The sequence below is a fragment of the Panthera tigris genome, chromosome D1 (genome assembly GCF_018350195.1).
Source record: "Panthera tigris isolate Pti1 chromosome D1, P.tigris_Pti1_mat1.1, whole genome shotgun sequence".
NCBI lineage: Eukaryota > Metazoa > Chordata > Mammalia > Carnivora > Felidae > Panthera > Panthera tigris.
Genome location: NC_056669.1, coordinates 110298475 through 110325732, shown reverse-complemented (window position 1 = coordinate 110325732; position 27258 = coordinate 110298475). Strand labels below are relative to the sequence as shown.

The following is a 27258-nucleotide window of genomic DNA, read 5'->3' as shown; positions in this document are numbered from 1 at the left end:
GCCGGACTCTGGCCCGTCCCTGAACCTGGCCTTGCCGTGGCCGTGGCCACAAAGACAGGAAGAGCGAGCGAGCGTCCTCAGCAGCCAGGAGAGCGCCTCTGTGCCCGTCAACAACGGTGAAGCAGCCGGTCGTGTGCACGGAACTCCCCACCTTGCGGTCATCTCCTTGCCTGCCGCCGGCCACGGGCTGCTGGGGGCGGTGAGGACTGCACCCGACCGTCCTGCGTGTGGGAATGGGCTGTCCCCACGAGACGGTGGCCCAGCACCGGCAAAGCAGAGTGGCCCACGTACGCGGGCCTGGCGCCGAAGACACAGGCAATAAACGTGCTGAATAAACGGCGTTGGGGGGGGCAGCGGCACGGGGATAAGGCCTAGGAGGCCCCCGAGGACGACACAGACATCTCGAACGCCCGGTCAGGGAGGCCGAGACACGAACGGCACGCAGGGCCAGAGAACGCGAGGTCTGCACGAGGGGGGCCGGGAGGGCTGGTGGAAGGAAGGCAGAGGACGTCGCGAGTCGGGCGAGAGCAGGCGGGTGGACGTGAGGGGGAGGGCAGACCCCCGGGCCCCCAGGGAGGCAGCATCTCTGGCACCTCCCTCTTTCTTCCCTCGGGGGGCAGCCGCTCTGCCACGGTATTGCCACGGAGCCCGGCCTGGTTCTCCGACCTTGCCGATTTCAAACGTTCGTCCCAACCGGTAGAAAGGCAAGTAGGACGGGGATTTTTTTCCTCCTCTTGTCATCTGTTAACGGGACAAGCTCCCCCCCCCCCCCCGCAGTGGCCCTGCGCGTCCCCCTCCTCGCTCAGAGTGTAGTTCATGCCTTCTGGAGGCCAAGAGCTGAGAGCAAACGTCAGCTCACCCTGAGCTCAGGGCCCTCACTCCACGAAAGAGACGCTGAGCAAACGGGACAGCACGTTCCCCGTGAACACATAACAAACACCAGGTGATGTGCATATGTCTTTATTGTTTTCTCAAATAATTTCTACCCCGTTTACACAAATAACACCCTGGGACTAAAACAGGACGTGCCTCTGAGGCTCTCTTCAATAAGGCAGCTGGCAGAGACCTCCACCCACACAGGGCCCGCACGGGCCACACGCGACGGGCCCTCCAGACCTCGCAGGTGCAGCCCGAGCTGTGCCTGCCGCCCGCGGGACAGGGTGGCTCACGGCAGCCACAGGGGACAGGAGACGGACGGACGGACGAGGGTGAGCCAGCTGCAGGGGGACGTGCGGGAGGAGCGCCCCAGAGAACACTCTCAGAGCCCATCTCAGGCGCGCTGAGTTCTCGGGTGCTCTCCCTCACTCTGATGGGCCGAAAGCCGGCCGGGCCCTGACAGGATTTACTTTCACAAAGTCTGAGGGGGCATCGGACCTGGGCAGGGGACACAGAGGCACGTCTCCAACGGAACTTACTGACCCTCATGGCAACACCCCAAGATTCAGACGGGGGGGGGGGGGGGGGGTTCGGTTCTGACCGGGAAGGAGAGAATGCACCGGGCGATGGTCCTGGCAGTGACGGGGAGGAGGTAGGGTGTGGGCGTGCCCGGGGAGAGGGCTACCTGGCCTTGACCACATGCCCAGGCACCCTCCCGTCAGGTTAGAAGAGCCCACCCTTTCTCCCCCAGACGCCGAGCCCCACATGGCCGTGGCACAGGCAGGTGGGTCGGGTTGCACGCTGTCACGGGGAGCAGCCACAAGGAAGCAGAAGGCAGCCATGCTCGCCCTCACCCGTTCTTTCAAAGACACAAGCCCGTCACGTCTCCTTTTCCTTCCGTTTACTCTTCCTCTGGCTGGTCAGCTCATCCAGCTTCTTATCCAGCCTCCTCTGGAGCTGGGCCCTCTTGGCTGGGTCCAGGGACCTGTCCTTGGTCCCGCTGCCGGCGTAGAGGACTCCTTCCCGGCTGATCCTCTGCCGGGCGTGGGCGCGAGCTCTCTCCCCACAGCCGTGGATCTGGGGGGCACACAGCAGTCGGTGCTGAGCCAAGTGGGGACAAAGGCCCCGCGACTCTGCCTGCTGCCCCCGGACGAGGTCCTGGAGGGCTCCTTACCCTTCCTGCACCCGGATCCTGCACGTTCAGGGCTGGGGGGGCCGGAGGGAGCACCCGCACCCAGCCTCCAGCCCCGCCCTCGGCTTAGCCACGCCGTCCTCTGACAGGGGGACATCACACCTGTGTGTGCCACCAGCAGTGGCATTTGAAAGCAGAGCGCGAGCCCCCGCGAGCCACACCGCCTTTCACGAGCACGCAGCCAAAGCACGAGCAGGCTGCTCCGGGCGACAGGCCGTTTCTCTAACCGGACCCCAGTGCTAGGCCCGTCCCAGGAGCTCCGAAACGTGCATCAGCTAATGACGTGCCCCGGCGGTTCGAGGACGCTCTGACATGACCCCTTCTGTTCTTGAAAGGAGAAGGAAGACAGAAGGAAGACAGAAGGAGCCCCCTGAGCATTTCCCCAGCGCCGGGCACCGAGGCCACGGTGCCACGTGTGCGAGTCACGGCTTCTTCTGGAAAGCCTGGGCTTCCCCGTTGCACAAATGAAGGCTGCCTCCTTGGGAACTGCCGGGTGGGACCCAGTTTGGACTCAGCAAGGCCCCAGAAGAGACAGCTCAGCGGCTCACCCAGCCCGCTGTGCACAGCCCACCACACCCCTGTGCCGCGCCCGTCCCCTCCCCACTCGGCGGGCATCCCCTTCTCCTGCCCCTTCCGGGTGGCCCTCCTCCTCCACACCCAGCACCGGCCTGCTGCTCCTCCCGGCACCTCGGTGAGGGCTGAGGGGAAGTGAATTTGCCCACGTCACAAAGGGAGCAGGTGACAGAGCGGGTTCTGAGGCCAGGTCCCTGCCACCCAGCCCTGGGCCTCATCCCGCAGAGCAGCTCAGAGCAGACAGACTCGCGGCCCGGCCCGCAGCGGCATCCGTGCTCAGGCGGGCTATTCCACGGACGGCACGGGGACCGCACGGTCCACTCGCCCCTGCGGGCTCCCACCGCCCGGCACCAGGGACCAGCACAGGCCGTGCCAGTAACGCACACTGGCCTCCCAAACCTGGCATCTGGCCATTTCTAAACATTCTGGATGAAAATCTTTCTAGAACACCATACGCTTTGTCAACAGGCATCGAAAGACTGCACACCTGTGTGTGGAGAAAGTGTGCATGTGCCGGGGGGGAGGGGGGGAGGCGAAGGGGAGGAAGGGTGTGAGGGAGAGGAAAAGAATGAGGGAGGAGGTGAGGGGAAGAGAAGAAGGAGAGGGGAGGGGGGAGGGGGGAAGGGAGAGAGGGGGAGGGGGGAGGGGAAGGGGGAGGAAAAGAAAAGGGGGGAGGGGAAGAGAAAGGGGGGGGAGGAAGAGAGGAAGGGAGGGAAGGGAGAGTGAGAAGGAGAGGAAGTAGGGGAGAAGGGGAGGGGGAGGGTGGGAGAAGAGGGGGAGAGGGGGGAGAAGGAGAGGGAAAGATGAGGAAGGAAAGAGAGAGAGGTGTGGAGGGGGTAGAGAAAGGGAGAGAGGGTGAAGGAGGAGAAGAGGTGAGGAGGTGGGAGAGAGCAGGGGAGGGGAGAGAAGGGGGGAGAGAGGGGAAAAGAGGGAGGGAGAGGGGAGGGAGGAGACCCTTTCCAGGGTCGGAGGCAGCAGAGCTCCCTGCGGGCAAGCACTACAACCCCTGACCCAGAGCGTAGGGACACCGTGAGGACCCCCACGTAGGTGGCCCAGGACGGTGACGCCCCAGGTGCCACGATCCCTCCCCTGTGCCTGCCCCTCCCTCTCCCTCCGAGAGCCCCACTGCCTTCCTCCCACGGCCCAAACCAGAAACCCCAGGGCCACCGTGCACCCTCCTTCCCCTTCTCATCATCACCTACAACCACTTCAGGGGCCCAGGGGCCCCCTCCACGCTCCCCACTGCCCGCCCCAGGGGAGGCCCCAGGACCTCCCAGCCTTGCCGGCGGCCTCCTCCGCACCCCGGCCAGGTCTCCAACGCTCCCCGCAGCTTCCAGAGCCAGGCCCTCTCAGCCTCCACCCCTGACCCCCTGCCCCCTGCTCTGCTCCCAGCTGCGTGCATGCGCCCCCTCCCCGGGGGCCTGCCCACATGCCCTCCCCAGCCCGGCTCCCCACCCCTGCTGCCAGAGGCCCTCCCTCCACACACTCGGCACCCGACACCATCCACCGCTCTCACACCCAGGTCCCCACTGCCCGTGCCCCCCGGGCGGAGATCCCAGCCATTCCTGCTCAAGGAACGAATGAAGCAGCAGCCAGGCAGCCAGCCCGTTTCAGACCGTGGGCCAGAGGCCCCAGCTCCCCTCTACTATGCCACCGAAAGACCCCAAACGCGCTTAAACAAGATCCTCTCTGCCCGGAACCCCCACCGGCTGGGTTTGTAATGTGACGCGTCAGAAACCAAGCCCAGGTCTGTGTCCGCCTTAAAAGACTCCGTGCTCGTGACCCGCTACCCTTTCTGTCAGGAGCGCATCTGGCCAGGACCGAGCCCCGGAGACACGGCCCCACCGTCCCCCCGCCCAGCGCCCCGAGCCCCAGGAGGGCCAGCGCACCTCCGGCAGGTGGTGGCTGAGGCAGAAGCGGCGGCCACAGTGCAGGCAGAGCTGACCCAGGGTCGCGACGCTGGCTGTGCACTTAGCAAGGCCGCAGGTGTTATCGGCCTTCACGGCGGCCGAGACCAGGGCGTCGAAGTCCTCCTCGCCGGGCAAGTCTATGGCCACGTGTCCTAGGGGAAGAAAAGCGTCACTCACGCGGGGGGGAAGGACACAGAAGCAGGACGAGAACCCCCCGCTGGACCCACCTTCACCCCCACGGAGCCGCTCTGCCCAGCTTCCTGCCTTCGGGCTCAGTGAACAGGCAATGACCCTCCGTCCGGCCCGGTGTCCGTCCAGCCCGGGGCGGCCCTTCCTCAGCGAGCTAGTAACCGTCACCGCCAGGAGGTGCGAGCACCGTGCGGACTCCTCGGAAGGAGTGGCGGCCCACGGAGAGCGCCTCTGGAAAGCACATCCTCTTCCGCTGAGCACACGTTTAAAGACAAGAACGCGCCTCACGCCATCGACTGCACAAACGAAACCCAACGGACACTGCCGTACCCGGGACGGCCAGGTGAACCACGGCGTAGTCACGGGCCCCAGCGCCAGGGGGCCATAAGCTTCCTGACCAGGCGCGCACAAGTCCTGGAAAGTTCCTGCGGAACGCTCACGGGTGGAAAAGAACACGAGGTCACACGCACTCGTAACTCTGTGGGACACACGCCCCCACCACAAACGCACACGCAGACACAGACACGCAGGGAACACGGCGGGGGGGGGGGGGGCACCAGCCAGGTGGCTCTCGTCAGTTACGCGGCTGACGGGCACGGACAAGGCGAGGCGGCCGTTTCCCCGAGCAGATTCTCTACGAGAGGCGCACCGCAGGGCCAGGTACACGGGCCAGGTCAGCCTCGGAGGGGACGGGGCGGGGGGGGGGGGGGGCAGCCGGTACACCACAGGGCCTCCCAGTGCCCCCGCTGCAGCCACTGCCGCCCTTCCGGGCAGGGCCACCTGCGAAGGGGGACGTGCCCCTCCCCGTCCCCCCGGACGGGCTGTGGTAGAAGGCGAGCTCTACGGAGGGCAAGGCGGGCCAGATGTGCTGATGCCCCAGGAGCAGCACCAGGGGAGCTCGGAGAAGGCCCGAGAAGGTGCTGGCTGCTCACTGGCAACCTCGGGAAAGGGACACGCCGCAGGGACCAGGCAGACGGCGTTCGGGCCCCAACCGGAAAATGAGATCTCATCGACAGAGCGCTGACCGCTTCTACCATGGGCCTGAGCACCTGTCATTCCCCCAGCCCTCCAGAGGGACAGGCAGCCCTTGATCACTCAGTGGCACCCTTCCCCGCGGGGGCCCCCAGCCGTGGCCCGAGGGGCCCGCTCAGACTGGCCTCTGCTTCTCAGCTGCTGGGACCTCGGCACAGCCTCTGGGGACCTGTCCTGCTGGGTCACGCTCTGACCTGAGCGGCAAGGCGAAATCGGGAGGCGGCTTGAAGGAACGCTTCAAAACTAAGCAATGCTACCGTCCCCTACATGGGGCAAAGTCTCTCCAGGATGCTCTGTCCTCAACTGACCACCCCACACACCTTCTCCCAGGTCCTCCTGTCATCTCGTCCCAGCATCTGCCCTCACTCAGCTGCACGGCACTCAGCACCTTCTTGGTGTGGTTTAAGGAGGCACCTGACATTTCCACCCTCTGCCAGAACACCCATTCCTGGGCGGCAGGGCTGACCTCGCTCCCCAGCACACGGCCGGGCGCCTAGAGGCCACTAAGTCCCCCAGAATGACATCGGCTGCACCCCCGCTCTGCGGTGCTTTCACAGACCAGGAATCACGCTTGTGATTCCCACGCGGCTTTGCTCCCAGGAATTCAGTGAAAGAAGGAAACGCTCGGTGGCCCTGCTCAGAGGACAACAGCGGGAGTACGACTTTACCCAGAGTCTGCAGGAAATCCACGTCATGCCCGTGGATGCCCCACCACTGCGCGGGACGGGGGCAGAGCAAACAGCCCCACAGGGCAGCACAGGACGCAGGCGGCCCCCTTCCTGGGATGGGGACCCGGGACGGCGGACGTGCGAGCTGGGCTGTGAGCGAACGAGGCTGCCGCCCGCACGGGGGTCCGTAACTGCCCGAGGGCTCCTGCACGCAGTCCTCGCCCCCTCCTCCTGGCTCTTGCACCCCGACGGCTGCCTACCTGCCAGGCCCCACCTGAGGAGCCGGGGGGGGCAGAGGCCACTGTGGCCAATCGCCGCCCTCGGGGAGCTCACACCTAACTGATTAAAAACAAGGCGTGGGACGCGGAATCAGGGCCGTGGCACCAAGAGAAAGTCCCAATTCTGGGGGAGGGGGTGGGGGACTTCAAACGGGGCAAACGCCCCCGTTAAGGGGACACCGAGCTTGCGCTCTCCTCCGGTAAACTCGCTTACCTTTTGCTTCTTTTTTCTTTTTCTTCTCCGGTAACTTGCGCGGCCCTGAGCGCGAGGCCCGCTGCCCCTGCTCGGCCTGCGGCTCCCGCCGGCTCTTCTCCCTCTGCAGCCTTTCCAGGTGCAGAGCCTTCAGATCCGGGGGGTCCCGGCCGCTCTGCTCCCCGGGAGGGGGCTCCGCCTCCGTGGGGCCGGGGGCCGTGGGGCCGCCCGCTGGAGGCGGCGGGGCAGGCGGGGCCCTCTTGCTCACGGTTATGAACCTCTTCTTCCCTTCGCCGGTGCTGTCGTGCCTCAGCCCGTGCTCCTCCGCTATCTGGTGGATCCACATCCTGTCGTGTGAGTTCAGGGACGCGGGAAACTCCAGCCGCGTGTTCTCACTCGCCACAAACTCCGCTATCTCGGCCCTGAAGCGGTCCGCGCGGTCTCCGCCGTCCGCGGCCTCCGGGCAGAGGCCGCCTCCGTTGAGGCTGGGCTGAGACCCAACCTCAGGGCCCGAGGGCTTTCCGCCAGGCGTCTTCCGCTGCAGCCCGGCGGCCGCCAGGGCCTCCTGGACCCCCTCCCGCGGCCGGCTTCCAGGCTTCCCGGCAGCCGCGGCCGGGCCCCGGGGCCTCGCACCAGCTTGGCCGTGGCCCTGGGAACTCTCGTGGGAGTAGTTTTCAGGGACGATGTCATCGAGATACTCAAAGGCCGTGCGCACCTCGCCGTGCTCCGTGAAGTGATCCACCAGGGTCTTCAGAAAGGCGTGGTTGTTAACGGTGCGCGAATCACACACGACCGCCACGTGGCGCCGAGCGCGGGTGACGGCCACGTTGATCCGCCGGTCCTCGGCGAGGAAGCCCACTTCGCCTGCGAACGAGGCCGCGGTGAGTGGCCGAGCAGACCCGAGACCGAGGAACAGGAAATCAGCGCTTCTGCCCACCGCGGGGACCAGCCGACCCCCCCTCCGGCGACCGCCGGGACATCAGGCCTGCGCAGACTCCCCGCTGCCCGACCCCGGCTTCCCAGGTCTGGCTCCACGGCAGCCGGTCCGGGTGTGGGACCCCCAAACCGTCGGTCACTTCCAAGTACGGGCTCCTCCCTCCGCCCAGCCCGGGGGGTGGCTGCAGCCGAGACCCGGGAAAGCGAGGGGGATGCTCCAGTGGCTTCTCCCCCGTCCCCGACCCCCGTCTACCCACCTCTCTTGTCTGCCTTCAACCTTCCACTCAAAGCGCCTTACGAAGCCCAGACAAGCCCTTTCAGGGTCCCACACGCCCTCCACACGGAGGACCCACAAGCCCCAGTGAAAGAAACACCAGGCCCTGAGGCCAACTTCACCTCGAGGCCAAAAGCCAGGCTCTGTGCCTCAGCCCCGCCGCCCGCGCCCGGGGCAGGATGCCAGGTGGTCCAAGCATACCCGCACCTGCACGCTGCTCAGCCTCCAGCTCTGCCCCCCCCCCCACACACCCCCCACAACACCCAGCTCACAGGCAGCCCCTCGGGATCCTCCCGGCCCCGGCGGCTCCGGTCAGGGCCTCACTGCACCCCACGCCTGCCGGCTCCCTCGCCCGCCTCTCACCCGATGCTGAGCTCACGGAGGCCACACTCGCACCGCCCTGCACAGCCCGGAGCAGAAATCGGGTACACACCCCCCGGATGACCCTCCTCTGTGCTTCCCCAGAGGAGTCTGCTGAGCCCCACGTACCTTTCCTATTGGATCTGACGAAGGACAGGACCACAGCCTCCTTCTCTCGGCCTTGGAAGCCATCGACCGACTTAATTTCAAGCTCGGGGTGCCTGTGAGCGAGGCTCTGCCTGAGCAGGTCCACCTGGAACACCAAGCAAGGCCGCGTCCCCATCGCAGCTCAGGCTGGGGCGGCCCCGACACTCCGCCCTTGGACTCCGCCGAGGGCCTCAGCCTGCAGAACCAAAACCACTGCACGGAAGCCCTGCAGAGCCCCGGAGCCGCTGTCCGACAGGTGTCCGTGAACACACAAGGCAGCACGTGAACAGGTCGGACGTGACCCGCGCCCCAGCACTGACATCACACCAGCTCTTCTGGCTCACGACAGCCACCTGCCTCAGACGCCCCTTGGTGTGGTGTCCACACGCCGGGAAGGGGTGGCAGCCCGCCCACGGACCCCACGACACCCTGCCGTGGCCGCGTCTTTCCCACCAAAGAAGACGGGGCTTTGCTGATAAGCCCATAGGCGCCGAGAGAGAAGACGTGAGCAGAAAAGAAAAGAGTGAGCACGGGTCGTTCTGCTGGCCCACCCCCACCCCTCCTCCAGGCGGCACCCCGATCTTCCTGTCCACCCACGCTCGTCCCAGGAAGCACAGCCAGCGCCCCCGCCCAGAGGTGGGCAAGGACCCCGCACCAGCCACGGCAACCAGCTCAGGGATGGGGACCCGAGCCCGACACAGAAGATCCAAAGCTGAGACCCTGTGGGAGATGCCGTGGAGGGTCAGGCGGTCCCCGGGGCCGCCCCGTAAGGACAGCATCCCCAGACAGGGCTACCAGGAAGCTGGCCAGGAAACAAAGCCAACCAGGGAAGCAGGTTGACATCAGGGCGGGGCAGACACGTTAGAGCAAGTAAAACGGACGGACAGACGGACAGAGGCTCTTGCTGAGGTCACGTGAGCCCCGGATCCGGTCGTGAGGTGGTCGATTCCACCTGGAGTTTGCAGTCAGAGGAGACCGTGAATCATCCCTTTCCCGTCAGCCGCAGCCCGCGGACACCGGCAGAGGGGGCCCTCTCGCACCTGGAGGTTGTACGGTGTGATGACGGCAATGTCGCTCGCTCGGACGCCAGCCTCCACCAAGGCCTGGACGTGCAGGCTGACGAGACGCACCTCGCCTGGGGAGCAAGCAGGCCGCGGGTCCAGGTCACGCCCTCGTTGGTGCCGGTTTCTTCAGGACTCCGCCCGCCCCGGCCAGCGGACCCAGCGTCGGCCTGGGGCACTGCCGGGTCGCAGGCCGGCCGGCCGGCTGGAGCCGGCAAGGACGTGGGCCCCGTGGCGTTGGGTGCAAGCCGGCGGGCTGGGACCTCGGGGGAGCAGGGACCACCCCGTTCACCCTCCCAGGCCGGCTCCTTCGCCGAAGCAGCGCCACCCGCCGAGAAGGGCACCGCGCACTCCCGTCCGGCCGGAACCCCGCAGCTCACCGGGGGAGCCCCCCCTCCTCCCCGCTAAGGTCCACAATCGCAGGCCCTCTGCTGTCCACACAGAGGAGCTCAGGGTCCGTCCAAACCCAAAGGCTGGCCCTGCCCAAGCAGGCTCACCAGGGTTCCCCTTAGACTGGTCGTCCTCCTCTTCGAGTTCAAAGAGCCCGCAGCCGGCCGTGTCCACGAGCAGCAGGGGGATGCCCGTCTCCTCCGTGGCGGCCACCCCGGGGAGGTCCCTGCACCGCGGGCGGACACTGAACACGTGAGGCCAGGGCAACGAAGCAGAGCCGGGGCCCTCCCGACAGGACTGACGCTTCCCTTCGCCCCGTCTGGTGCGGGCCCTTCCCTCTGGAGGACGAGGAGCCCCGGGAGCACCGGAGACCGAGCGCCCCCCCGCTGGAGCTCCCCAGGGCCAGGCCCCTCCCCCCTCCCCCCTCCCGGAAACCGGCCTCGGGGGCGACTCTGAAGTCTTCACAGCGCGTGGTTCGGGGGACACAGGGGACTCCGGGGCACGAGGACCCGGCAGGGCGGGCCGGGGAGGGCACGAGCGGGTCACTCACCGCAGGAGGTGGCCCGCCACGGAAGGGTGGGCGGTGAGCCGCCCGTGGTACAGGGCCTCCGAGGCCCACTGCATGATGGCCCGGTGCATGCGGTACTGCACCGTCAGCGTCCGCACCACGCCCGCGCCCCGCTCCGCCGCCAGGCGCTCCATCAGGCTGCGCGCCAGGCCCGCCGCCGCAGCCCTGCCCCGAGAGAGGAACCGGGAAGGGGCGCCTGGGTTCCCCCCGTCCCACCTGACACCGGCCCCCAAACCTCGGGACCCGGCTCCGCCCCAGTCCCCGCCTAAAGTGAAGGGCGTGCTCGGCTGAACACCGGCCCCCAGAGAAGCCCGGGTCCCGAGCCTGGGACCTGCGAACGTGTGACCCTCCGAGCGCGAAGCTAAGGTGGGCCCGGGGCCGCCACGGGCTCCTCCTCAGAGGGTCAGGGCAGAGAAGACGGGACCGGAGGGCGGGAGTCGCTGCCGGGGGCTCCGCAGGGGCCCCGAGGGAAGGGGGCGGCCCCTCTGCCGGCTGGAAGAGGCCGACAAGTGAATCCTCCCCCGCAGCTTCCAGAAGGAACCCGTCCCTGCCCACGCTTGGATTTGAACCCACCGAGGAAGCCTTCGGACTTTTGCTTTCCAGAACCGCGGAACGACGAACCCGCGCAAACCTACCTCGTCCGCGTCTGTGATGATCTAGCGCAGCGGCAACAGCGAGCTGCTACGGGTAAACTTTTCCACAGCCGGTACCCTCGGCCGCAAGTAATCCCTTGCTAAGCACAACCGCAGCTTAACGTGCTGGGCGCTTCCTGCGTCCCGGGTGCCGCTCTGCACCTGATACTTGTCAACCTAACGCCCACAAAACCTGAGGCGGGGGTCACCGCTGCGCTTGCCCCTTCCCTAGGAGGAGAGTGCGACCAGAGAGGTGAAGGGAGCAGCTCAAGGCCGCCCAGCCAGCGATCTCCGGAGTCGCCGTCTTAACCACAGCTCTCGCCGCGTGGGTGACACTAAAACCAGGGGACGCTTGCTCATTCTAGCTCGGGGGCCCTTCCCCGGAAGCTCGTAAGATCTCGCGCTTAACCTTTTGTGATAAAGGCGTCCACCAAAAACAACGCCAGAGACGCGAGTGAAGAGGTTACCGGTCCCAACGGCAAACACGGAAGCACCCAGCACGTGTCCCCCTGACACTCTGCCCCCCAGACACAGAGGGTCCCTGCTCCCAAGGGCACAGCTCCAGACGTCCTCCCCACAAAGGCCTGTGGAGGACAACGCGGTCTTTCAAGGACCCCCGGGACCCCGGAACAGACCGCTCCTGTCCTGCAGTCTGCACGCTGACTCCCACCGCGGGGGCCGTTCCCCGTCCAGGACCAACTTCCCAAACGCAGTCCCCGGTTGCCAGCCACACCGCGTGGATGGGACGCCCTCTCTCTCTGAGGGATCCTGACCTGACGCCCCCCCCGCTCTGGGGGCCGCACCCCCCTCCGTCAAGGCTCCACCCGACAGATGTGGTGCGGGCACATCCCCCACATCTCCGAGGGCTGCTGGACCTCAGAACAAGTAGGGAGCGTCCCGCGGTCAAGCGCGGCCCGTCCACACTCACCCCGAAGGAGAGGCCGGGCTCAGGCAGCAGGGGGACAAGAAGAAAGCCCCCTGCGTGCAGGGAGAGCCCCGGCGCCGGGCTCTGGGAGTCTCCTGTCCCCCCGCCTCGGGGGTGGCTGGAGCGGCCACGGTCCCGGGCGCACTTAGAGACGCGCTTGGGTCAGAGATACCCACGTGCTGGCTGTGGTCCCGGCTGCACACGACTTCCATTCTAGGTGGACCAGCCAGGAAACGGACAGAGAGACACGCACCACTGCCAGAGCGCGCTCAGGAACGCGCAGCTGTAACAAGGGACCCACAGGGGGTGGGGACGCGCTGAGGCGGGGTGGTCACGGGAGCCCGCGAAGAGGGCTCATCTGAGAAAGTACTGAGTGGAGGGAGGGCATGGCCACCCAGGGTCCGGGAAGGAGCCGTCCGGACGGGGACAGCAAGGACAGAGGCCGGTGTGGCCGAAGAGGTGCGGGAGGGGTGGCAAGACCAGTGCAGCTCGGCAACGGCAGGGACCGCTGTGTCTCTACAGAGACCCCCCCTGTGGCCCAGGTCAAAGGACGCGCCTACAGGTCAGGACTGGAAGAACCCGTGCCAGGCCGTGCGCCAACGAACCCGGAGGCCAGCCGGCCCGCCCACAGGGGCGCCTCCCTCGGCTCAGGAAGGCTCGCCTGGCGGGAACGGGCACATCAGCCCGCCGGCCTCGCCAGAGAAGCTCCGTGCCACCAGCATGACCGGCCACGGCGCCGGGTGCTGACGCTACGGACAGGCGTGTGGCGGCCACGACCCCCGACCTCAGGAGCACACGGTGGGATCGCCTGACCTCTAAACAAGTACGCGCAATAAAACGGGTGCTAGGGCTTGGGGCGCCCGGGTGGCTCAGTGGGTTAAGCGTCCGACTTCGGCTCAGGTCATCATCTCCCAGCTCATGAGTTCGAGCCCCACGTCGGGCTCTGTGCTGACGGCTCAGAGCCTGGAGCCGGCTTCGGATTCGATGTCTCCCTGTCTCTCTGCCCCGCCCCTGCTCACTCACGCGCGCACTCTCTTTCTCAAAAATAAACACTAAAAAAAAACGGGCGCGAGGGGCTGTCATCAGGAACGTGCAGGAGGGCACGTCAGGGCCGCTGCGCCCAAGGAGAGACGGAAGGGGTGGCGGGTGAGGGCCGAGGAGCGCCGCGGGCAGGGGTCTTACTTGGGGGACACGATGGTGGGCGGCAGCTGTTTGTGATCTCCGGCCAGGATGCACTTCCCGGCCTTCAGCAGGGGGATCCAGCAGCTGGCTTCGAGGGCCTGGGCGCACTCGTCGATGACCACCACGTCGAAGTGGCCGTCGGGCAGCAGCTTCAGAGGGCCGTCGGAAGAAGCGCCTGGTGGAAATCGGAACCGTGAGCCCTCACAGAAGGTGCCAGAGGCCGCACCCACGCCGGACGAGGCCGCGACGGGCCGGGGGTTTCAGAACCCAGCCTGGCATGAAGACTGTGTGAGAAGCACTGGGCGTCTTAGAATAAAAACGGGGAAGGTCACGAGAAACCTCCCGTTCCGGCCCACCTGCGTCTAAGTGTGAGCACTGGGCCCCTGGCCAAGGGCCACTCCCACAGTCCAATCGCCAGAATCGATCTCCCCCTTGGGTCTGGGCCCAAGTCCCCGGAAGGGTGTCTCTTTTCTAAGTATTATTCCTGTATCATTTTCTGAATTTCGAGCTTAATTAATTCCCCTCTCTGCTGCTCTCCCAGACGTACCGAACAGTAAACTGAACGTCCATCCAGGGGGAAGCCTCCGTGTGTCTGACGGCACGAAAGCACAGCCCCGGCTCCTCCTCGGAACAGCAGTGCCGTGGCAAGAGCTCACGTGTGAGGATGACCCGGGCCCCGCGCCAACCCCCACAGACAGCAGTGAGCCCGGGCAGGGCCCCCAACCCTGAACCTCTCTCATCTACAAACGTGGGCACCGCCTGTATCGCACAGGACGGCTCCCGAGACCAGACGCTCAACCAGCTGAGTCACCCAGTGGCTACTAAACCAACTAAACCCTGTGTTAGTTAGGTTCTCCACAGAAACACAGAAGCAGAGGCAGACTCTGAGCTGTCAGCCCAGAGCCCGACATGGGGCAACCATAAGATCACGACCTGAGCTGAAGTCAGGCGCTCAACCCACCACGAAACACAACCTATAGGATATTATACGTATACCTTAATATAACATAACGATTTTTTGTAAGGAATTTGCTCCTGCAATTATGGAGACTGACAAGTGCTTGGGGCTCGAACTCACTGACCGCGAGATCATGACCTGAGCCGAAGTCAGTCGCTTAACCGACTGACTGAGCCACCCAGGCGCCCCTGGAGGCACTTGACTCTACGGTACTTGCTGGAAGGCAGGTTCGGGCCTGCACGCCCCTGCTAATCACTGTCCTGACAAAGTGTCAAATTACCGACACCAGGAAGGAAACAAGTGAGGTGGCCCGAGATGCTACACACTGTCAAAGAAGGGGAAAGAGTGAACGCTAGACCTACAAATGCAATCACGTAGACTCAACGAACAGATTCCTTGGAAGACGCCAGCTGGCTCCACGAGCGGGAACGTGGGCGCCCCCGTACCGATTCGAGAAACGTCCTTACAGGAAGACCGCAGGCCCGAAGCCTTCCCTGGGAACCCTACCCGACACCGACGGCCGGTTTTATGCAAACCCGCCCCCCGCAGCCCGTGGGAGGGACCGCGCCTCCGTCGAGGGGGCCCCCCGGAAGCGGGGCGCACGCCCCTCTCACCTGTGTTCGTTGCCAGGACCACGGCTGCCGACCTGAGGCTCTCCAGCATGGCGGCCTCCTCCCTCTCCTTCAGCTCTTTCCGTAACAGCTTGATTTCGTTCCAGAAACTACTCTTCTCTCTCTTATCCTGGGTCTGCCTGTTCTTCAACTACAAAGGAAAGCCAAGAAAACGTAAGTATTTGGACATGACTTTGCACCTGCTTAGCTCTTTCTCGCTCCCAAAGCGCTTCTGTTTACAACCAGCGGGTCCACCGCGTGAAGTTCCTTGAGGGGCACTAAGATGTCAAAAACCTTTCTCGACGGAGCAAACAGATACACGCAGGTGACCGAGCACCTGACGCCCTCTGGGGCCTTACAGCTGCTGTCACCTGCACCGGCAGAGGCAGAGAGACAAAGGCCAGGTCCTCGAAGCAGATGGTGTCTTGAACTGTAAGCTCACACAAAACCAGAAATTGGGCCCTGCCCGACCCTGCACGGAATTGCCACACACGCCCGTGCAACGAAGAGCACCTGCCAGCCCAGGATTTGGGTTTTTCGCTGCTTACAGAGGAGAGGCTGCACGCCAGTTTCCACTCCACATCTGCCAAGGGAGTAACAGCTCTTCCCGGGCCTATAAAATGCTTAGCTAAGCCCCAACTTCCTGCAATACTAAAAAAGACATCCTTCCTTATCTGTGGTTCCTGCTTTGGAGCACAGGGTTTCCAGGGCTGGCAGAGGGGTTTTACTGCGCCTCCCTTACGGAGAAGATCCCGAGAGCACTGATTAAACAGGAACAAGAAGTGAAATCATCCGCATTTGCAACGGAGGAAATACCATCGCTGCACATTCCCACGCCACCTGTACCCTTGAATGACATGTTTTCAACTCGTCACCACCTCTGCTGGGCCCACGCTGGCATCCCGTGCGCCATCCCACTATCCCGCAGGCCCGCGGGAAGGTTGACTCACAGCCCTGTGGGGCGGGGACACGGAGGAGGCCACGCCAACGTGAGGCCGTGAGGCCGGCTGACAGTGAGCAAACCGAGCGGACGTTAAGTCACAGGACCACGGAGTTCCAGAGCCCCAACTGCAAGAAGAAACACGTCTCCGCCTGACCCACTGCCTGCTGCGTCTCTTCCACAGGGAGGGTGTAAAATGGACCAGAGACTGGGAGGATGAATATTTTTTGAATTTTTATTCTCAGGCCGCTGGGTATTTTCTTGCCGACGTGACCCAGCCAGCAAGATGCGATGAGGTCCTCTTGAAGACGACCCCCCCACCTACTCACGCAACTACCTTGACAACAGTCAAGTCCCTACGAGATGCCGAGTACAAGTCTCTACCAAAAACAGGCAGCCCTTCCTTTCTTAGTAAAACTTGGGGGAAAAATTTTTTAATGGGCCATCCTGATATCTGAAATTTTTTTTAAATGTTCATTTTTGAAAGAGAGAGAGAGAGAGAGAGAGAGGGAGTGCACGAGCTGGGGAAGGACAGAGAGAGAAGGAGACACAAAATTCGAGGCAAGTACCAGGCTCCGAGCCGTCAGCACAGAGCCCAATGCGGGGCTTGAACCCATGAAGCCATGAGATCATCACCTGAGCCGAAGTCGGACGCTTAACCGACCGAGCCGCCCAGGCGCCCCCTAATGTTTGAAATTCTCAGAGGAGCTGACGGAGGCCAAAAAAAAGCGAGAGAAACACAGACAGAAATGTCTCCCGGGAGAGACCTCAGATGAGAAGCCACACAGAGGGACGTACGAAGGCCTGATCGATGTCCTTTCTGATGTCTGCGACGATCTGGGCGCTGTCGCTGCGTGCCAACACGGCGTCGAGGGAGTGCTGCTGAATGCAGTCCAGCAGCCGGGCGGGGTGCCCGAGGCGCAGGACCTTCTGCTGACACCGCGCCAGCCGCTCTGCCAGGTTATCCACGGCGACGTTAGAGGGGGCACAGCACAGCACCTGGGGAAGCAAGGCTCGCGTTCGGTGACTTCTTTAACCACTCAAGTTCCCGCTAAAACGGACCAAGACCGAGGGAGGAGGATCGGAGCGTGTACAAGAGGTCGTGTCAACGCGTAAACACGCAGACGCAAGCGTGAGTGGACACGCCCCACAGGACGCGTGCTACAGGGGCGTCTGGTGGTTCAGCCAGGGGAGCGTCTAACCCTCGATTTTTGGCTCAGGTAATGACCTCACAGTTTGGGAGTTCGAGCCCTGAGTCAGGCCCTGTGATGGCAGCACAGGGCCTGCTTGGGATTCTCTCCTTCCTCTCTGCCCCTCCCCCGCCCACACACACGTGCGCACACACTCTCGCAGGCAAAATAAGCATTTAAAAATATGTATTTTTTTTTTTAAAAAGAACACATGACCGCAGACTGACACAGTATCTGGAACTTTGGTCTTAAGAACTATTGAGGGGCACCTGGGGGGCTCGGTCGGTTTAAGCCTCCGACTTCGGCTCAGGTCACGATCTCATGGTTCGTTGGGTTCAAACCACAGGACGGGCTGTGTGCTGACAGCTCAGAGCCTGGAGCCTACTTCGGATTCTGCCTCTGTCTCTCTGTCCCTCCCTGCTCACGTTCTCTTTCTCTCTCAAATATAAAATAAAATATTAAAAAAAAAAAAAGTTTTTCTAAATAACAACTACCAGTGACCAAAATACCAAAAATGTTAAATAATTGGCAACTGGGGGAAAAAAAGGACTCAAAGATTAAAGTGTGCTCTGAAATTATCAGGTTTGAAGCATCCAGCTTCTTACCAATGAAATCACTTTATCAACTCACAAAGTGGTACGAGGGAAAAATCTTTCTGATGGGCTCAATCTTGCGTCTAGAACTCTCCTGTAGTGCCTTCCATCAGCAAAGAAAAACCTGAAGTTCCACCATGAAACACAGGTGGCGGGGGCTCCTGGGGGACTCAGGAGGTCGAGCGTCCGACCCTTAATTTCAGCTCAGGTCACGATCTTACGGTTCGTGAGTTCCAGCCCCGCATCGGGCTCTGCACTGACAGTGAGAAGCCTTCCGGGGTTCTCTCCCTCTGCCCCTCCCCTTCACGGGCACGCACGCACTCTCTCTCTCTCTCTCTCTCTCAAAATAAATAAACTTTAAAAACAAAAAGCAGCACGTGGCAGCTGGCAGAGGAGGTGGAGAGGAGGGCCCCCCCGCACACACACAAGCCTCGGTGGCAGGCGCCCCCCCCACCCCCACCCCATCGCCTTAACCCCCACCGGGGGCCCGAGCGTGAGCACGAGCATGTCCTGTTTCACCGTTTATGGAAACGGAAGGCATCCGATCAAACCACCAGACCTGCTTCCCACCAGCGAATGGTCATTCATCCAGTTTTCAAGTGCCACTCACCTGGTGGAAGCCACCGGACAGCCCCGTGACCAAGTGACAGACCTCCCTACGCTCTCGACGGCAGCTCTGCCTTGCGGAGAAGCGTGAGGTACGGAGCAAAGGCTCTGGGGAGCGTGTCTGCCGAGTTCCAATCCTGGCCCTGCCACGCACTGTGACCGGGGCACAGGACCTCAGTGCCTGCTTTCCTCTGGGACCTGGGGGTGCCAACGGTCCCCAGCACCCAGGGTTGCCCCGACCTGAGCGAACACGCAGAGAGCGCTCAGGAGAACTGCGTCGTAAAAAGTCAAACGTTGACCATCATCGCTCTAATTCTCATCACCATCTGACGTGTCTAAACGAGAAAGACTTTCCAAAGTCTTCCACGGGCTCAGAACCCACGAGGACTCACGTGGATGCACACGAGGACAAAAGACCCCGTCGGGACCACTGAAAACGTGCGTGAATAACAGCATACAATCACCCCGTTCCACATCTCGGGAAATCAGTCATCTGGGCACCACACACGGGCAGCGCGCCCGTTAACGGCAACACGTCTGTCTCCCCCGACCAACCGCAGAGCTCCTGAGGGCACGGACAGACCTGCGCACAGCGCGGGCACAGCAGGCGCGCCGAGCAGGACCCTGCGGACCGATGCTCCCGAGCGTGTGCCCTTCCCAGGCGCCCTGCAGCTGTCGGAGATCCGCCAGGGCCCAGCCCCACGCCCAGTCAGTCCACGCTCAGGAACGTTCCTGACCAACCCCAGAGCGCAGGCGAGGACACTGCTGAGCACCCGCGAGCCGGGCGCGCGGAACCCCTTCGCCCTGTCGGGGCTCTGGCGCCCACGCCCACCTTTAAGCCCCGTCTCACAGCCTGAAGGATGATCTCGACCACAGTGGTGGTCTTCCCAGTGCCGGGAGGCCCGTGGATGATGGCAAGTTCCTTCTGGGACAGCGCAAAGGAGACGGCTTCCTTCTGGGAGGCGTCCAGGGAGGTGTTACAGAACGGCGGCGGCTCTGCGGGAGGGGCAACACGGTCAGGCTGGGGCCCCGCACCCCCCGGCGCTTCCTCCTTGCGGACGGCGCGGGTGGAAGGAAGCGCGCACCAGCCTCCTGGGTCTCCCCGGGCATCAGCCCGTCAACACAGAACCCACCTGCTTTGTCTCCAAAAGCTTCCTCCCAGAACAGGAAGCGGCAGGCTGTGGACCACGGGCCCCAGCCAGCCTGCTGCCCGCTTTCGGCCGTCCGGTCTCACCGGAACCCAGCCACGCCCGTTCACTTACACGCGGCCTCTGGCCACCGCCAAGTATCTCCCTCGTGTGCCGTGTGCTCCGAAAGCGGGCCCTGGGCGTCCAGCTCTGCCCCCAGCGCCCGCCGCAGGGCACCCGACCCCTGAGTGAGCACAGCTCCCGGGCACGGCGCCCTGGTCGAGGCAGGCCAGACTGAAACCAGCTTGGCAAGCAGCAGCGATCACCTGACCCGAAGTCCCAGCGCGCCCCACCTCTTGGAACCGCATCCCTTTTCCTCAGGGACACCTGCCATAACCACCACGTAGCCTGCTCCTTAAAACACGGCAAATAGGGGCGCCTGGGTGGCGCAGTCGGTTAAGCGTCCGACTTCAGCCAGGTCACGATCTCGCGGTCCGTGAGTTCGAGCCCCGCGTCAGGCTCTGGGCTGATGGCTCGGAGCCTGGAGCCTGTTTCCGATTCTGTGTCTCCCTCTCTCTCTGCCCCTCCCCCGTTCATGCTCTGTCTCTCTCTGTCCCAAAAATAAAATAAAAAACATTGAAAAAAAAAATTTAAAAAAAAAAAAAAAAAAAAAACACGGCAAATAAACTTCTAATTCAGTTTTTCCCGCGCATAGCAGCCTCTCGATAAATAGGTGACAGAATAAAACGTTGAGACGTGAGTGCTTTCAGAATCTGGAGAAGTACCATATGGCAGCCACATCTGTAAAGGCTACTGGCACGGCATCACGAGGGCGTGAACGAGCCCCGCCACCCCAGGCGGCAGGGACAGACCGAGCGCTGCCGAGTCAGGAGATGGACGAGGGTGACATCACGGGCGGTGCTTGGGGAGGCAACAAGCCCCCTCAAAACTGAGGCTCTTCAAGACCACTGAGGGGTATGCGAAAGTGCAGGCGAGGAAGGGGGGCGTGAGCGTGTACGTGTGTCTGTACGTAGAAAAGACCAGAACACGTGCAGCTTGAAAGATGCCGAAGAAGGAACAAAACGCACTTAGGACGGAGACTTTTCAAACAAACAAACAGAAAATACTACTGGGCAAACGCTGTACCCAGCCATCACGTATTTTCGTGGATCACTGAGCTAGAACATCCTCACATTTTAAAACAATGTATTTAGGAACACTCGGAAGAACGTTGGAAAGTCGATGGAACGAGCTGCTTCTTGGCACCGAGTGCTGGACAGTCCGGTTCACGTGAGTCACTCAAAGAAATTTAAAACAAGACACAGAGATTCCCTCCAACTGTACATCCTCAACCTCTTGCTGAAACACCCCAGCTCACTCTGCTCTCAGTATTTCCGGAGTGATCTCGTCGACCGGGGAAGAAAAGGCTCTTACGTGTTTCACTGGCAGGACTGGGGGGTGATCCACCGAAGACGACCTCTATGAGGGAGGTCGCGGGGCCAGAATGATACTTCTTTAGGGTAATGAGAGCTCTGCCCAGGGAGAAAAACGAGAATTAGGAGCTGGGTGAAAACCAGCCACTGATTCAGTGCCCGAGCCCCTGTCCCAGCACAGCCACCTGCAGCCACCACCCCCTGGGAGGGGCACCCAACGACTCCAGACTCAACTCGACTGCACTCCTTTCCACCACAGGACAGGCGGCCAGGGTGAGTGAGCCACGTTAAAGGAAAAAAGAACATGTGATTCCCAGGCTCACTCGCCCTTACTTTTTCAGCCGCTTATAAGTGACGTCATTGGCGAGTTTTAACAGTCTGTAGGCACGCTCTCGGTCTAAGCTCAGCTGGAAATCATGGGACTCATCAAAGGCTACTGTGACCGATCTCTGCATGATCCGGGTCAGGATCCCCGTGGCCAGCTGACCGCCTTCGTCATACAGACCCACTATATCTCCTGCAGGAACAGAGACTCCGGTTATACAAACACTGAGCCAAGTTAAACGGTGAATTATTTTCTATGATAAATTCCAGCATTATTTCAAATACCCTGTTAACTTTCTTTAGAAATGAAATCAATAGCAGTAAAAAAGTTTAACTGACATCTAAATTACGTACAAAAGTTGACTTGAGATCAATGAACTATTTAAAGCAGACACGCCAGGGACAACACCTGGGTGGCTCAGTGAGTTAAGTGTCCAACTTCAGCCCAGGTCATGATCTCATAGTTCATGAGTTCGAGCCCCGTATCAGGCTCTCTGCTGTAAGCACCAGGCTCACTTCGGATCCTATGTCCCCCTCTCTCTCAATCTCTCTCTCAAAAATAAATATTTTAAAAAAATTTTTAACAAAAAAATTAGGACAAACGTGCCAGTCAATAAAACCTTTTGAAGTGCCTACTCTGTGCTAGGCACTGTTCTAGGCGCTGGTCCAATTAGAAATAAGACACACGTATCAGCACTGGAGGTTTCAAGGTATTATGCAGCCCAGGAGGGGATGGAGAGGGACGGGGGTGTCATTTTATTTATTTTTAATTTTTTTATTTTCAAAGAGAGAAAGAGAGAGGTGGCATGCACAAGTGAGAGAGGGGCAGAGAGTGAGGGAGAGAGAGAATCTCAAGCAGGCTCCGCCACGTCAGCACAGAGCCCGACGCGGGGCTCAAACTCATGAACTGTGAGATCATGACCTGAGCGGAAATCAAAAGTTGTATGCATAACCGACTGAGCCACTCGGGCGCCCCAGCGTGTCATTTTAGAAACAGGGTATGGCAAGGGCCCCTGAGTGGCCACAGGTAAGCAGGATGGGCCCTGAACGAAGCGGGGGCCACGAGCACATCTAGAGGAGAACATTCCAGGCAGAACAGGAGCATCGATGGGGGGACAGAGGTCATCTGCTGCCCACCCAAGTACGGACTTCCCCACTTCCCACAGTAACTGTCGGGTGACTCGCCCATCCGCCGGGTGACCCTGAGGGGCTTCCCTGATGCCAGGGACGGAGCACACAACCTACACCTCAGCCAATCACTGCTGCCACGTCCCTGGCCACAGTGACTGCTCAGAGATGAGCCCCCTGAACACGGTGAGACTATTGCTTGCACCTGGCAAAAAGGCCCTCCCTCTGTCCAGCTGGACCAGAACCCTGAGGGCACACGGGGGCTATAACTGCGATCCTGTGTCGCCTGAGAAGGAAGCCACCCCAGGACAGGGCAAAGCCAAGAAACGGAGAGAAGTCCGAGCGACCTCCCGTGGGCCCTGAAGCCAACCTTCTAGCATCACAACCAACGCAATCTTTCTCGCCCAAGCCAGCGTGGCCTGGGTTTTCATCACCTGGAAGGGGAGACATTCCGACCAAAACAGACTCCACTCTGAGATAAAGCCAGAGCCACCCACACGCTTACATCCCATTCATTCCGTGTCTGAAAGTGTGTGCCCCAGGTCAACCAGGCACCAGACGCACTGACCCTGCGCTGTTTTTCTTCAAGCAATGAGCTTCACCCGCACCTTAAACCTTTTCTCTGTGTTCTCCCCAACTTTATAAAGACAGACAGCAGGTGGCAACAATCCCCCAGGGGCAGAGCCCAGTTCTGTCTGTGCGCCCATGGGGCTGAACACAGAGGACCCCGTCCCTACCGTGACCTCCCCACTAGTGCCCTGAATAGGATCCGTCTCAGAATTTACATTTCTAGGGACGCCTGAGTGGCTCAGTCGGTTAAGCGTCTGACTTCGACTCAGGTCACGATCTCGTAGTTTACAAGTTCGAGCCCCACGTCGGGCCCTGTGCTAACAGCTCAGAGCCTGGAGCTGCTTTGGATTCTGTGTCTCCTCCTCTCTCTGCCCTTCCCCTGCTCACACGCTGTCTCTCTCTCTCCCCCCCACCTCTCTCTCTCAAAAATAAATAAAAACATTAAAACAATTTTTTAATTAAAAAAAAAAAAAAAAAAAAGGAGTTTACATTTCTAAGCTGAGCCTTAAAACTGCTCTTCCGAAGACGAGAAACTAACAGCTCCACCCGGGTCTGGCCCACAGCCTCGGCCACGCGGCAGATTCTCAGCCGGATCCTTTCGCGCCCAACTGCCACTCCCTGACTCCCATTTCCGAACCATTCGCCAACCTCGTGGATCCCACTCCGTGATGCCTGCTAACCGTATACGCCACTGGATGCGTTTTCACTTTTGGTTTTCAGAGTTTACAACCCCCCGCATGGACATTCAACCCTGACGGCCAGGAGGAAATGTGCCAAGGCGCCCCCAGGCCCGTCGGCAGCGGGCAGGCAGTGGTGAGCTCTAGCTCGCTTAACAAGAACACGGGAGACCGGACTGCAGCCAGCAGCCCCCCTTGTCCCCCCATCTCCAAATCCAGCCACCACTCCAACAACCGCGGGCAGGAGTCTGGGAAACCCGAATATGAAATCAAAAGCCCGTCGCCACCAAAACAAGGCGGACTCTTCTAGAGCAAGTCCGGCTCCTCCCGGCCGCTGCTCCTCTCGGGCAGGGCCGGCACAAGGGTGCCCCGAACACGCTCGGCATGAGAGGCTGTGGGAATACAGAAGGAGACGTGCTGTACCCCAGCTGCCCAAGACACGCACGGCGACGGTCACGCGTAATTCTGCCCTTTCTAGTAGCCGTGAAAAAAATAATCTTCAGGAAACAAGTCAACTTATTTTAATGATGATCTACTTCATCCGATATATGACAGACACCGTTTCAACAAGTAGTCAGGTTTCCAAAAGATTACTCTTCCGGGGCGCCTGGGGGGCTCAGTCGGTTAAGCATCTGACTTGGGCTCAGGTCACGATCTCACGTTTCATGAGTTCGAGCCCCGCGTCAGGCTCTGGGCTGACAGCTCGGAGCCTGGAGCTGCTTCAGATTCTGGGTCTCCCTCTCTCTCTGCCGCTCCCCCGCTCACGCTCTGCCTCTCTCTCTCAAAAATAAACAATAAAATATTAAAAAAAAAAAAAAAAAGGTTACTCTTCAGATAGCCTAGACATCTGTGTACTCAATCTCCAACCGGGTGTGCACGGTATGCCTGCGGCAATCGCGACCCACGTCTCAAGTGTTCGATGACCAAGTGTGGCCAGTGGCTGCCGTCTGGACGGTGCTGACCTAGACTGCCAAAAAGCCACGTGACTGGCGAATATCTAACTAAAGGGCCTTCACCGCAATGCTGTATTCCCCAATCAGCCATGCGTAACCCAGCCTTTACAGAGCGAAAGTCGCAGTCGGGAGGCGAGCAATAAACAACATATGCCTACGTCACAGACGCACGGACCGGAAGTAAAGCTGTTGCTGGGAAGGGCCGTGGCAGACGCACATCTCCTGGGCTCGAAGGTGACCAGCAGCCGCCCGTACAGCCCGGTCCGCTGGCTGGACACCTGCAGCTTCAGCAAACAGACCCCTCGGCTCTGGAGCTCTTTCAGAGAGATGTTTTCCTGCCAGGACCTGGAAGATACCCAACACTGAGAGTTCAATACTTACGCCCCACCAGCTTATATTTCCCCCCATACGGGAGGAAGGAAAAAGGGAGAGAGACACAAAGATCTGTGCATAGGCACCAAGTAAGACCCCAAGTAAGCCCCTCAGATCGGGCTCCCCCACATCCTCCTGCCGGTAGAGCTACGCGCTGGCCCTGCTCTGCTCTGACTGCATATCCTGGTTCCCACCTGTCACTAAGTCCATCGTACACCCCCCCCTGCCATCTGCACCCTCACGAATCCGCCTCTGCCTCCATCCTCCCCACCATAACCCTGGTTCAACCCACACCAACTACATCGTCTGGACTAGACAGAGCCTCCTAACTGCCTCACCTCTGGGGCTTGCCCTGTCCGGTCCCCAGCAGCAGCACCCAAGCAATCCACCCAAAACACGAATCTATTCACCCACCTCCCCTCCCCCCACCCGTGAAAACGAAGAGGAAACCTCACTGAAATGCAGCGGGGAGGCCAGAAGGGGGAGCTGCACCTACAGATGTCAGCGACCAGAACTGTCAGTGACAGACCCCCCACAGCAAAGGGGCCAGACCATCCCACAACAGGAATGATGCACCCTGCAACTCCTACAAGAAATCCACTACCCCTGGACGCAGCCAGCGAGAAGCGGCCGTCTTCCCGAACTCGTGCCCCTTCTGTAACGGACTTCAGTTCGAAACGACCCCTCCCAACTCCTTCCTCCACAAAATAAAGGTCCTCCCCTTCCCTGGTTGCACTAGCCTAGAGCTTAGGCCACAGATTCCATGTCCAGAACTGCAATCCTCTGCTGTTATGAATAAACCCATCTTGCTAGGAGAGGAACTGGCTGTTTTATTTCTAAGGTGAACACCCCACCCTCTTACCTGTGCGGAGAGCCGGCCTCTGCATACGGAATATAACACAAGCTCACCCTCAAGACCCTTCTCGATCTGACCGATGCCTACCCTTCTGTGGGTGCTCACTGCGCCCGGCACTGAGCTGGGCGCCTGACAGCAGGCCATCTTGTGCTCACAGCAAACCCATGAGGTGGGAATAATCCCACTTTACAGGCGAAGTGGCTCTAAGGCTCAGAGACGTAGCCTGCAAAGTCACACAGCCACACACAAAGCAAAGCCCATCGATGTCTGCAGTGCAGACCTTGGCATCAGACTCCTAGCCTCCGATCCTGACTCCACCTGTTACCCTGAGCAAGTGACTGAACCGCTCTGTCACAGCCTCCTCGGGCACCAAATGAGAAGAACACTGAGGTTTGAAGGAACGAGGGTCTGGAAAGAGCATTTACAGTGAGCCTCCATAAGCCCTGGCTGTTACTTCTTCAGCTAAGTGAATATTCGCGTTGAGAAGCAAGCCGGGCTCTCTAAGGCATGCACCCTCAGGTGCAAGGCTGCCCTCCCATCTCATCCAGGAAGGCTCCTCAAGGCTCCTCTCCTTCCTCTTCTATCCAGGAAACCTTCACTCCTGTTTTTCTGCTCAGGCACCACCTGTCCCCAGAGCCAGCCTTAGCCTCACCCTCCCCAGGGGGAGCTGGTCTCCATCCGAGCTTGCACAGCCCTTTCCGCACACACAGCATGAGTGTGCCCAGCTGGAAGTAACGGTCCAGGCAAGCCCACCTCCTGCCCAGGCCCAGGCCCAGGCCCACTCCCTGCCCAAGGCCAGGCCCACCTCCCCCACCTCCCCCACCGCCCCCACCTCCCCCACCCCCACCCCCCCATCCCCCGCCCAGGCCCAGGTCCAGGCCCACTCCGTGCCCAAAGCCAGGCCCACCTCCCCCACCCCTCCACCACCCCCCACTCCCCACCCAGGCCCAGGCCCACCCCCTGCCCAAAGCCAGGCCCACCTCCCCCACCCCCTCACCCCCCGCCCAAAGCCAGGCCCGTCCCCTACCCAGACCAGGGCCCAGGAGGCCGCATCGTCGCGCTTTCCCACCCGCCCGGCCCCGAAAGAGAGAAGGGCTGAGGACGCGCTGGGGGCAGGGACAAGGCCTGGGACTGGAAGTTCGGGGGTGGGGGCTCCAGGCCAAGAAGAAAGGGCTTCCTGAAGGCCCCAAACCGGTACGGCCGCCCGGGAGGCGACAGGGTCGCATCTCCAGAGGCGGCCGAGCCCCCCCCCCCCCCGCAAACACACACACACACACACACACACACACACACACACAGCTCCGCGGGCGGGACTCAGGGGGCAGAAGGGCAAATCCCGGCCGGCCCACCCAGTACCTGCGCTCCTCGACCTCCGCGTCTCTCTCGAGCTCCAGCAGGTCCAACTGCTTGCTCACGAAGCTCTCCACAGCCGCCGAGGCCATGACCGCCGCCCGGCCCGGGCCCGCGGCGGCAGAGGTCCCGCTGCGGCGCGCGGCGGCGTTCCCGGCCGGGCCCGGTGCGTCGACGCACAAGG

The 27258-nt window shown here is 61.6% G+C and overlaps 1 protein-coding gene across 5 annotated transcripts; it reads right to left on the bottom strand.

Annotated features, from left to right (window-relative positions):
• Positions 1-944: 944 nt before the first annotated feature.
• Positions 945-27227, bottom strand: IGHMBP2 (immunoglobulin mu DNA binding protein 2). Of its 5 annotated transcripts, XM_042957415.1 has the most exons (16): positions 27081-27227; positions 24672-24841; positions 21178-21361; positions 20846-20943; positions 19117-19280; positions 16694-16894; positions 14959-15106; positions 13387-13561; positions 10630-10812; positions 10187-10305; positions 9669-9763; positions 8611-8734; positions 6933-7775; positions 4779-5165; positions 4531-4703; positions 945-1953 (listed from the first exon to the last, which is right to left on the bottom strand). In XM_042957415.1, the coding sequence occupies exons 1-16, from the start codon at positions 27164-27166 to the stop codon at positions 1756-1758; spliced, it is 3348 nt and encodes a 1115-aa protein (XP_042813349.1). In that variant the 5' UTR covers positions 27167-27227; the 3' UTR covers positions 945-1755. The 5 variants fall into 5 exon arrangements, with proteins under 5 accessions (XP_042813349.1, XP_042813350.1, XP_042813352.1 ...); XM_042957416.1 differs by lacking the exon at positions 4779-5165; XM_042957418.1 differs by lacking the exon at positions 24672-24841 and having other exon boundaries at positions 27081-27150.
• Positions 27228-27258: the final 31 nt, after the last annotated feature.